The 12,130-nt window shown below is 39.1% G+C and overlaps 1 protein-coding gene across 1 annotated transcript in view; it reads right to left on the bottom strand.

Moving 5' to 3' along the window:
* Positions 1–48: 48 nt before the first annotated feature.
* The window catches only part of LOC127580562 (dynein regulatory complex subunit 6-like), a 66,917-nt gene continuing 54,835 nt past the window's right edge, over positions 49–12,130 (bottom strand). The window contains exons 10-12 of the mRNA XM_052034147.1: positions 11,381–11,515; positions 8,204–8,367; positions 49–1,215 (exon numbers count right to left, since the gene is read on the bottom strand). Coding sequence (XP_051890107.1) covers positions 1,086–1,215; positions 8,204–8,367; positions 11,381–11,515 — 429 coding nt within the window. The 3' untranslated portion in view covers positions 49–1,085. The remainder of the gene's footprint in view (positions 1,216–8,203; positions 8,368–11,380; positions 11,516–12,130) is intronic.

Raw genomic sequence — 12,130 nt, 5'->3', positions numbered from 1 at the left:
GAGGGAAGACAAAGGAGGGAGTAAAAGGGGTGGGGAGGGGTTGAGGCCATCAGGTTGGAGACTACCAAGGCGCAATATGAGCTGTTGTTCCTCCAACCTGCGTCTGGCCTCAACGTGGATGTCAGTAGGGGAGTGGGATGTGGAATTGAAGTGGCTGATCACCAGGAGAACCTTGCTTTTGCAGTGGACAGAGCGAAGGTGCTCGACAAAGCAGTCACCTAATCTGTGTTGAGTCTTGCTGATGTAGAGGAGGCTGCATCGAATGCAATAAATGACACTGTCATTTGTAAGTGTCTTACAAATGACTGCAAACCAAATCTAATAAAAGAATCATCAAAGCCTTTGAAAATAAGTGTCTCACCCTCACATGGATTTCCACATGCTTCATCATACAGAAGCTATGCTTCCATTAAGCCTTCATGAAGTACATAACACATGGGTAATTGGGTGGAGTGGATTCATATGGTTTTTCCATACATGAGGGTCACTGACCTTTCTTGTAAGTCAAATATAATTTTATCTTTTGCTTTGAATATTAATCTACAGCAGCTTTTTAAATCATTTTTCGTGTTCAGCTATGCAACTCAAATGGTTTCAATCAGTTATATATTAATATAAGGAAGTCCTTAAACACATTTGAAAACAACTGTTGGTTTTAATGGAATTCTTTTACAACTGTTCCATTTTATATTTCAATTTTTAAAAAACATGGGAAATCCGGTGGAAATTTGGGTGAGACTGAGTAGAACAAGATGTCCGTTTTAGAAATGGTCAGCTTAAAGAAAGCAAGAATTGTGTAAAACAACCTCAAATGACTGCAATCTGTGACCCCTGAAATACCAGGATTATATCTAAGAAACATATTGACTAATGACACAGCTCTGATTATAATTACAGGTTGTATATAAACAATTTAAGATAAATTCTGATGTCTTCAAATTAGTGAGTTTTTTCCTCAACAATACATAAAAGTACTACTTTTTCATTTTTTTTTACACTGTGTGAATGATTGTTAAAGATTCTGTACACTAATTATTAAATATGTGTGGAATTCTAGCATTAATAGAACTCTGATCATTACACCTTTAATTGCTTTCCTCTTCCTCTTTCTTGGTGACCAAAAAGTTTCCTTGTTCATCATATCCAAACCATACAGGAGGATTGTCATCACTGTATTCCAATTGCTGAATGTTTGTTGTTGCTTTGACAGTTTGCCTAAATAGAGAAACAGAACATTTGTTAGATGCAGTAAGCAAATTCTCCAGTGAATTGTGTAGAGTACAAATTAAAAGGTGGAGGACAGGAGGGTTAAAGAGAACTATATCTAGCGGAGCATGTTTCATGCAGCTCAGCATGGTCGCCCAGGATCCTAATTGCATGGGGTGGTCATCTGCTTGTTTCAATGCTTAGCACAAAATTGTGCTTATTGATGGATTTTAAGTTTAGGGATTATGCTATTACCTTTGTCAGTTAACGTAATGAATGCAGATGAAAACGAAAGCTACATTTGCCTTTCCCCTTCCATATCCAATTACCACTATCTTTCCTTCAATAAAATAGCCTTATTTCAAACTATTTTTTGTATCAATAACCTTTATTGAGACAGTTGGGCTTATGCCAAATTGCATGTCATTTTGTGCTGTGACTTACACCTACAAGAACTGGTTTGAAGCTGGCCAATTTTTTTTCACATAAAGCCCCTCCAATGCAAGTCTTGCTTGGTTTCAAATTTGTTTCCCAGAAAATAATTACTAATGCAATGCCCAAAAGATCTGAAAAAAGATCTGCTGGGGTCGAGGAGGGAGATAGCAGGCATGTGCATTCCATAATTTGAATCTTACAGCTTGAGGTGCAAAAGTAGAATAACAGCTCAGTGCTTCACATAAGTAACTTAATCTTTTCTTAATGACCAAATCCTTGGTACCAAAGTATTGGAACTTTCATTATATGAGTTTGCCTTCATCGGCTGTATTGTAGTGTTGCATGCTACATTTTTTTGTTATTTTTTGTCAGCTTTCTGCCCCCATTAATCTTTTTGACCATAGGATCTCTACAACTTATCACCACAGAAACCCCAGCATCACTCTTTCACATAAACCCACTTTATTCTATCCATCCCCCCTCACTTTCTCTGCAACTTAACACTAACTTGCTTTTCTCTCTTTCCCAGTTCTGACAAAACATTTACTCTGTTTCTCTTTCCAAAGAAACTGTGTGAACTGCTGAGTGTTTTCAGCATTTCCTTTTCGGTATCTGCAATTTTTGCTCCATCTCACAAATTTATTCCTGTGCCTTCAGCATGGCATTTTCATTGCTGGTCTATAGAGCCATGTGTTTCTGGTTCACTGGGCAGACTTACCAGAAACATTTCCTTCTATTCCACATGATACTTGCGATATTTCTAACAAATGTGTTCAACATTGCCCCAATTCTAATGTAGACTGGAGTCAACCAATGCTGTATCATCATTCCAACCACTTCTCAATCACCCTTGCTACATTATTGCACCTCACCTCCAACAAGCTCCCCACTGTAGTGGAGCTAATCTAGAGGACAAACATGAAACTATTCAATCTTTTTTGCTTCTGGTCCAGAACCCCGATCACTACAATCTCAGCCATCGAACGGCAGTACACAATCAATGCTTGTGTACCTGCACGCATGATAGCCAAGCTCCAAATTGTCGTTGACTTAACATACAAGAGAATGACCCTTGCATTCATAAAAAATAGGTCTTCTACAAATCTGCCCCCACTGCCTCCCCTCCCCAACAATAAAGATCCTCAACAAGATCCTAGAAAATATGGACTGCTTTTCATTCCTTGGGAGGCACCTCTCAGTGAAGGCAGATATCAATAACAAGATTCACCATCAGCTCCAATGTGCCAGCTCAGCCTTCAGCAATCTAAGAAAAAGTGTTTAAAGATCAAGACTTCACACCCTGTGCTAATCTCGTGGTCTTGGGCAGCAGTGATCCCCACCTACTTTTTGCTTCAAAAATATGGAATACATAGTACAAGTGCCTCAAAGTACTTGTGAGGTACCTCCAATGTTATCCATAAAATCCTCCAACTCCATTTGCAAGATAAGCAGACCTGTCTCAGGTCAACATTCCGCCAGCAAGAATCTAGTAATACCCAGATCTGATGCATCTCTAATATCATCAGCATGCCTGACACCAGATTCCTGAAACAAGCACTCTATTCTGAGCTCCGTTTTGGCAATAGATTTCCAGGTGGACAGAGAAAACATTACAAGAATGTTCCTGAAGTCTCTTTGAAAAAATGTAATATCCTCTTTAATACATGGAAATTCCAAGCCTGTGACTACTGAAAATAAAGAAGGAGCATACAGGAAACTACTGGGGACTTGAAGCCAAGCAAAGCTAAGTGGAAAGAGTACACAAAGCCCCTAATAGCCACCCACTTGCACCATTAAACACCTTCTACCATCTTGTGGCAAGACATGTTTAATGGTGCAGGTTGTAGGGGCTTTTGTGTTTTGTATCAGCCATTCAGGAGTAATTGAATGCAAATCATCTTTGACCCCAAGGGACTACTTAAGAAATTATAGCCTATAACAGTGCATCCTCAGGAGTGATGAAATTCTCCTCTGAGGTTAGAAGCTTGAATTCCTGCTATGAGGGCCCTGGAGCAAAGGAAAAGATGAATATTGTGTTCATGAAGCAATTGATCACCTTAGTTGATGCATTGAAGACAACTGAAGGTACAAGTAGAAGATGGGAGGGTGATAAGCCAGACAGCTTTCTCGGCCTCAGCATCAGCAATACTCTGGATGCTGAAGGTGCCACTTACTTCCATTGTCTCCTCCACTGAAATTACTTCCACAATCAAAGTACTCTTCTAAAAAGGAGGCAGCACATTATAATTAATGGTTGCCAAGATATGCTTGTGAATCTCATACATTATCTAGAAGTGCATATATGTAATTGTTAAAAAGGAATGTCATGCATTTGCATGCAGTGGCTACGGTGCGAGTTGAAAGTAGCAGCAGGTTATCAGCTCAGATCAGTTGAAATGGAACGCGGGTGATGTTATCGGCAGTAATGAAGCAAGGGAAATAGGCATATGCATGGAGAAAAGATCAGGGGTAGTGTAATATCCTGTAGCTGGTAGTGCAGGAGATGGTTAAAGAAGGATGTGTGCTGACTTAATGAGTCAGGTGGCTGAAACATTCCTGCACTGGATCCAGGACGATGGTGTGACATTCCTGCCCCTGAGAACCTCATGCTTTCTTCATGGTGGCAGTGGGTTTCTCCTTCCCATGTGTGGGAAATAGCAGGTTGTCATGACTCTCATTGCAGCTGGCCTGACTTCCAGAGAAGCATCTGAGAGGCTGGGACCATTTCATCTTTTTTTCTGCCATGTCATTAATTTGTAACTCTAACTTCCAAGAGGTGAAGTCTAATCCAAGTGGGTCTGAGGTCTTAGGGAGTGGATGGAAAATTCCATCATGTTGTTAGGTAACTCATCCTGCAGATTTGCATATCTGATGAGAAACTCAGCCACATTATTTAAATGATGCCCAGCTTCTTTGTCATGGTGGTGCAAGGTTTTTATTCACCACTGCCCTTGTATGTTCCATTCCCATTTCCAGGTAAAATAGAAGCAGAGGAAATAGGAGCAGGTGTACACCATTCGGCTACCTGGGCCTGCTCCACCATTCAAACACAATCATGGTTGATCTGTACCCTGTTCCCAATTTCAGTACCCAGTTCCCCATATCCCTTGATCCCTTTGACATTAAGGAATCTATCCATCTACTTGTATATATCTAATGACTTGATCTCCAGTACCTTCAGTGGTGGAGAATTCCACAAATTCACCACCCTCTGGATGAAGAAAATTTCTCCTTATCTTGGATCTAAAATGCATGCTCTGTATCCTGAGGCTGTTACCCCCGGTTCTGTATTTTTCCAGCTATCAGAAACATCTTCCCTTTACCTAGTCTGATCAGTCCTGTTAAAATTTTATAGGTTTCTATGAGATTCCCTCCCATACTGTTCTATACTCCAGTGAACATAGGCCCAACTGATCCAATCTTCTCATACACCAGTCCTGCCATCCCAGAAATCTATGCAGAAAACCTTTGTGGCACTCCCTCCTTGACAAGAACTTCCTTTCTCGGATAAGAACAAAATTGCAGCTAAAACTCCAGATGTGATCTCACCAAGACCCTGTCCAGCTGCAGCAATGCATCCCTGCTCTTGTATTCAAATCCTATTGCAATGAAGGCTAACATACTATTTGCTGTCCTCATTGCTTGCTGCACCTGAATGCTTGCTTTCAGTGACTGGAGTACAAGAACACCCAGATGTTGTTGCACCTTCCCTTTTCCCAATCTATTACCATTGAGACAATAATCCACCTTTCTGTTTATATAATCAAAGTGGATAACCTCACTTTTATCTATGATAAACTGCATCTGCCAAGCATCTAACTTATCTAAATCATGTTGGAGCCTCTGTATCCTTCTCACAGCTTACAATTCTCCACCCACCCCCACCCCCACCACTCATTTCCCCCAACCCCATCCTCTCCCCTCAGTCTAGTGCCATCTGCAGACTTGGAGATGTTTCCCTCATCCAAATCACTGAAATATATTTTGAAATGAAGGACACAGTCCCTTTCAGAACTATATACTGCAGTTGCCACCAAGCACTTATTTCACAGCAATGCAGTGTCAATTGCTGATGTTAGTTGTGCATGCTTGCTGGTATGACAATTGGTGCAAATTCTCCTTCAGTTCTTGTCCCTGAGTCCACTGGTGTACCTGGCTCATTTGATGTGTTTGCACAATTGATGCATGTTAATGAATCTCAAGGTTTCCTTAAGCTCCGTTTGCAAGTGCTGCTGTGCAAGTTAGTGTACTCCATCCCTAAATCTCGAGAAGTTTTGTAATTTATATTCCTCTACTTGTGCTTGTAACTCTTGTTGCAGTGTCATTTCACTGATCATTTTTCCCTTTCTTTGATATTAAATGAAAATAGCAGGATGAATAATTCCCTATAATAATTGCTTCATTCCTATGGCTGTGGCATGTGGGATACTGTTTGGAGGATTTCAAATGCCTTTCTGTTGATGGATAACAGGTGGTGGTGAGAACAAAGTTTAGAGGGATATTTATTAACACCGTGAAAGACAACTTTAAAAATACTGGGAAGTATGCTAGAGAAAATTATAATACAAATTTAGACATTAGCAGTGAACCAGGGATATTATCTGATCATGTAGGGCTGCACATGAGCACTGATAAAATTAAGGTATTCACAATGAAGGAGGCATCAATTTTTGTCCATTGCACAGAGTATTTGTGTTGAGTAATACAAGGAGAACTGAGCATGCATGTTAAATGCATATGCATGATGTTAGGTTTAGAAGTTAGCAATGTTCTCTTCAGAGAGTTGTCACCTTCTGGAACATATTACTGAATCATGCAGTGGGTTTGAATTTCCACAGTGCTTCAAAAACAACAGCTCAGCAATTTCCTGAGAGGAAAAGATTTCTAATTATAGATGGTAATACAAGGGTAACTGTGATTAGAAGGATTTGTGGCTTCTTGTGGTCTTCTGGAATGCTTGATTGTTAAAAAGAATTTATTTCAATTTTTGCTAAACTTGCTTCAGATTTTGTTGTTCTGCCAAAGAGAAAATGTTACTGGAAGAGGGGTGAATCATCAGATAAGTAGATAAACAAGTGCACATTCACATACAACTGGAAGAGATGGATTTGCTGGACAAGATAGTTTCTTCCCTTCCATATTTGTCTGTCTGTTGGTCACTTTTTTTTAAATGTAAAATGATTTGAACCTTAAGATAAACTGCTAAAATTGCCTCCTTTAATAGCAGTGTGCATACCAACTAAGAGTTACTGCTGCATTGTGAATACCAAGTGCAGCATCCTTCAGCAAGTTACTATAATTTCTGTCATTTAATGCCCAAGCATGCACCAAACAAAGATCAGCCCTATTCCTTGTTGCTGTAGAAATCTGGAAAAAAATCTCCTTAAGTATAAGGCTTGACAGTTTAGATGGGACTGTCAATATATCAGTACTTTTAGTGGAATGAACATAAAGAATGCTGCGTTACAGGACCCACCAGGAATGGAGGTAAAACTGAAGTATTCTGCCGTTAGCTTCAATGCAAACCCTCCTCAAACTGATGAGACTGACTCAGACCTCAATTTAACTTCACTTGCTTAGCAGGAATGGATTAAGATTAGATTAAATTGATTTACCTGTCTTTGGTTGCTGCATTCTGATCAGAAACATTTCAGGTAAACTTTATATTCAAATATTATAGTCACTTGGCATTATTGGTGCCACAGCATTGGATTGAAAGAGGCCCAAATGGTGTAAATCCCAGCAGCTAAACAATGGCAGGAGACTTTGTTAGTCAGAACAGCCAAAGAAGGTGATGCACAATTCCTTTTGTACAGACTTGTAAGCCAAATGGGGCAGGATTGCAACCTCTGGGTACCATAAAGATCCCTTGGATTCTTGAATCACTGACTATGCATCTTCATTGGTTGCCAAAGTCATTGCCTATCATTGAACCTATATTGAATCAACAGCATCCTAGAGTGCAATTTCTGATTTCCCACTCCTGTCTGCTGGTCCCAATGCCAGGTCTGCCAGTTTCAGGAAGGAGACAGTGTTGTAATGTATTTAAAAATTAGAATGACCCAAACCACAAAGTGCGCATCTTATGGGATATTTGAATCTAACCACACCCTCACCCATTGACTTTTAACCCCTCAAAGTTGTTCCATCAACTGAACAAGCAATGGAACAACTTTGAAGGGTTAGGAAAAGTCAATGGCTTTCTCTTTGCCTAACATTTTAGAGTTTTGTACGTCTCTTAAACAACTACCACAACACCTTGGCCTGTTTTCAAAAAATATTTCCAAGAAGAGTATTTATTTGATCTTTCCCCTGACCCACACCCTTCCTCCTCCCCTCCATTCTTCCCCTTTCAAAGTTCTCTGAAATGTTTACTTTATGCCAGGGGTGTTGCAGAAATAGATATTATTGTTGGCAATGCCCTTTCTCAAATTGGGCAATTGGTGAAACTCACATTGATTCTATTTTCAGACTGGGTAATTATATTTATTTTGATTTTGTTCTCTGTTTGCATAAGAAAGCACAAGACTCAAATAACCATTCTTGTAAATATTATACTTACTTTGTTATCTTAGTGCAATACAGCATCTTGAGGATATGTAGCTTTTTGCAGCCTTTCTTTAGGAATGTAAATATTGAATCGGTAAGCTTGACACAACCTGAGATGTCCAAGAAGTAAATATAATGGCAAACTCCAGCCAGGTATTGTATGCTTAAGTCAGTAATCTGATGGATCAATAAATACAAAACAAGATATAAAATCCCATTTTGTAAATGCAGCACTTTGTTAAAACAGTCACCATAATGCTAGAAGGCTAACACTTGTGTGCTGTTCTGAAGGACTAATTTACTGTCACTACTACTCCAGGTTGTGTATCCATATCTGACACTGGAGGATAGGGGTGGTTCCAGTGTTAGAATCTTTATTTGGAATCTTGGGGCTGTGAACACTTCTGATCCTCCTAGTCCAAAAACAGGGGCGTAAGAGCACTTTCCATAATCTTCACCTCCCTTCACTTTTTTAAAGCCTTGAAAACTCATCAGCCACTGTAAAGCTGGCAAATCATCGAAACATGTAAATTAAGAGCAGGAGTAGGCCACTTGGACCCTCAAGCTTGATCGATCATTTAATAGATCCATGGGTAAATTCACTGTAAAGTCAATTCTGCATTCCAGTCTGTTCAAGGTAACATTTCACCTACTTGCTTATCAAGGATATATCTACCACAAAAATAGAGTGCCGCAAGAACTCAGCAAGTGATGCAGAATCTGTGGAGCTAAAGGTATAAGTCAAGTATATATCTACCTCTACCTTAATACGAAAACCAAAATTGCACCCAGTTCTTCAGGTGTGGTGTTTACAAAATTCTGTACAATTGCAGCAAAATGTCCTTATTTTAACGTCCTTTATATTATAGATCAACATTACATGCACTCTGCTAACGTTTGCTATTCCTATAAGTTAAGTATCTCCAAATTCCTTTTGTATGCCAACATCTACTAGTTTATCAACTTTCAAGAAAGTATTTTTTTTATCTGTTCTTCCAACCAAGATGAATAACCTCACATTTTCCCACATGAAACTCCTTCCACTACCCTGCCTACTAACTTAACCTATAAGTGAGTTCCCTTTTTTCCCTGCGTCGTTTCTTGGATGTTGTGTTTTTAAGGTTTTTGGAAGCCCACTAATGCAGCTACTATCGCTGCAGCTACCTCTTAATCCAAGGATGTGGACTGTCAGCTCCAGAGGATCTGTTGACCTTAATTTTTCTGGTTCTCTTTACCTATATTAATTAACTGAACTTCCTCACTCTCTTTGTTTCTTGGTTTTAATGTATTCATCATGCCTTGCATCATATTTAATGTCTTAACCATTACATAATTCAAGCAGAAGACAATTGCTGAATCTGTTAAAGCTGGAAATGGGTGAGATAGAACATAGAATAGTACATAAGGAACAGGCCCTTCAGCTCACAATGTGGTGCTGAACTAATTAAACTAGATGAATGCTGATTTGGGTCTGATTTCAGATTTTTAAGGTTTCAGCATTTGATCTGACCACCCCCACATTTTCAGGATCAAATATTCAACCAACTGATTCTGGTTTTCTCTCTCTACAGATGTTGCCTGGCCTGCTGAGAGTTCCAAGCATATTCTGTTAATAGTACAAAGATGTGGGTTATCAGGTACTTGGGATTTCTACTATCCATGGCATTTTGGTTGCTGGGAAATCCAATTAAGTAGGATTTCTGCTACACAATCTGTGGAACTACAGCACTGGAGGAGGACCAGGGAAATTCCTGGACATGGAAGCACCTTCCCAATATAAAACAAGTACACTTCAATATTTTCAGAAAGATCTTGCTGAAACAAATGTAGGAAATATTCGTTGGGCCAGACTGGAAGACAGCAAATATAATCTATTTAAGAAAAAGAAGAGAGAAAAAGAAACCATGGATCTGTTAGCCTGACATTAACAAGGGGAATTTGCTGAAATCTATTATTATGTGGTAACAGTGCATTTAGGAAGTAATCATGGGATTGGTCAGTCAACATGGATAGGGTACCACAAAAAGGATTATTAAACAAAATTAGAACACACAATATTGTAGTTAATATACTGGGGTGGATTGAGGATTGTTTAATGGGAAGAAAACAGATTGGAATTAGCAGGTCAGGAGATCAAGTGTAAGATATACAAATTTGCTGATATACAAAGCTAAGTAGCAATGTGGTCTTTGAAGAGGATGCAGAGAGACTAAACTGGCAAGCACATGGAAAATTAAATATAATGTGGAAAAAGATGAGGTCATCTACTTCAGTAGAAAAATAGAAATGCCAAGTGTTTTTTGTAAGCAGTGAGAGATTTAAAGACATTGGTATTCAAAAGGACCTAGATGTCATTGTACTGTATTGTTCTATGGTTCTATGGTACACATTTCAATGAAGGTTAACATGCAGATTTAACAAGCAATTAAGAAGACAAATTGACTTTTAGCGCCAGGGGATTTGAGTACAAGAGTAGAGACATCTTGCTCCAATTATATATGAACCGAGTGAGTGGAATAGTGTATACAGATATGTCTCTCTACCTAATGTTGCAGTTAAAGCATAATCTTCTAAAAAATTTTGTTTTATTATATTGCACTTTCCATTCTGGCTTCTGTGTTCCTACCCTGCATATCCTTGGATTCAATTTGGAAAATAATGGTTATCCTTAAGGGACTATTTGCCTGTAAGTTCCACTTCTGTCTTGGGGAGGAAGAGATTGGTGTGACTTTTCAAAATTATACCCTTAGCAACATAATGCTTTAAGATCCTGTTAAACCATGGGCCTAGCAGAGTCTGGTTAGCAGATTACATTTACCATTTACCCAGTTTAGATGTATCAATTAGATTCGAGCATGCTTTCCCTTATACTTGAAGAAATAAGAATGGCTTTATTATTAAGAATGGATTGAATGTGGTTAGGCTGAAACAAAAAATATATTAAGAGTTGCATTTAAGCTACTGTATATGCTCACCAGCTGCTATTTGCTCCAAATGAAGGTCAACTGCCTTGTTGAAGATTAGAGGACTAAATTTGGGCTGGCCAACAACAGCACTGTTAATGACTTGGGATCAGGCTAATATGTGACCCTCTTGGAAACAATTGTGTTACTTAGGAAGGACAAATAAGAAGGCAAGAAAAAAGAAATGGTATTCAAAAATTTCTATTTGTTCAACCTTATAAGTGTACCTTTGGACATCCAGCGATGTTCAATGAAATAAGCCTTCTGCAACAGAAAGCCAGAGTCTTTACACTCTGATCGGACACTGAGAGGCAATGAGAGACATCCAAGTATTCCAGATCGAACATCTTATGGTAGAATTTCTTGAACACAGAATGACAAATTACTTCTTCAATTTCTTGAACTTTCTTGAACTTTCAGACATTTTCCAGATGCCATTTGAACAAATAACAAAACTGTTGCTACATCAGAACCAGGAAAAGATCACAATGCATATGCAAACAAAAGGCCTGGACAAACTCAGTTCAAATACCATCATGGCAGCTGAAAAATTTAAATTTGGTTAATTAAATTAGTCTGGAATCTAAAAATGGAATCAGTAATGATTATTGTGAAAGACCACATGGCTCCATTTGGGGTGGGGGTGCCATTCTAACCGAATCTGGCCGAAGTGTAAATAAAGCCCCATAGTAATCTGGGTGATGCTCAACTACCCTCTGAAGAAGCCTAACAAGTGGGTACATGTCAGGTAAATCCTCAGATTTGAAGGCCAGAAATGAAAGAATACAAGGTTCGTTCTTTCTCCTAGACTAACACACTACCCAGTAAAGCCATCTGCATAACCGTCAGTTATGTGCTACCATTATCTGCTTCCCCGACAACCATTCTTCACTGTCTGCTCCACTAATTATAATCCGCTCCCACAATTCTGACCCATGTGATCGGGAGCCAACCCACCTAAACTAGCAATCATGTCC

This window comes from Pristis pectinata, chromosome 19 (assembly GCF_009764475.1).
Source record: "Pristis pectinata isolate sPriPec2 chromosome 19, sPriPec2.1.pri, whole genome shotgun sequence".
Taxonomy (NCBI): Eukaryota; Metazoa; Chordata; class Chondrichthyes; order Rhinopristiformes; family Pristidae; genus Pristis; species Pristis pectinata.
Note: the sequence above shows the minus strand (reverse complement) of the source record. Positions and strands in the feature narration are given on the sequence as shown.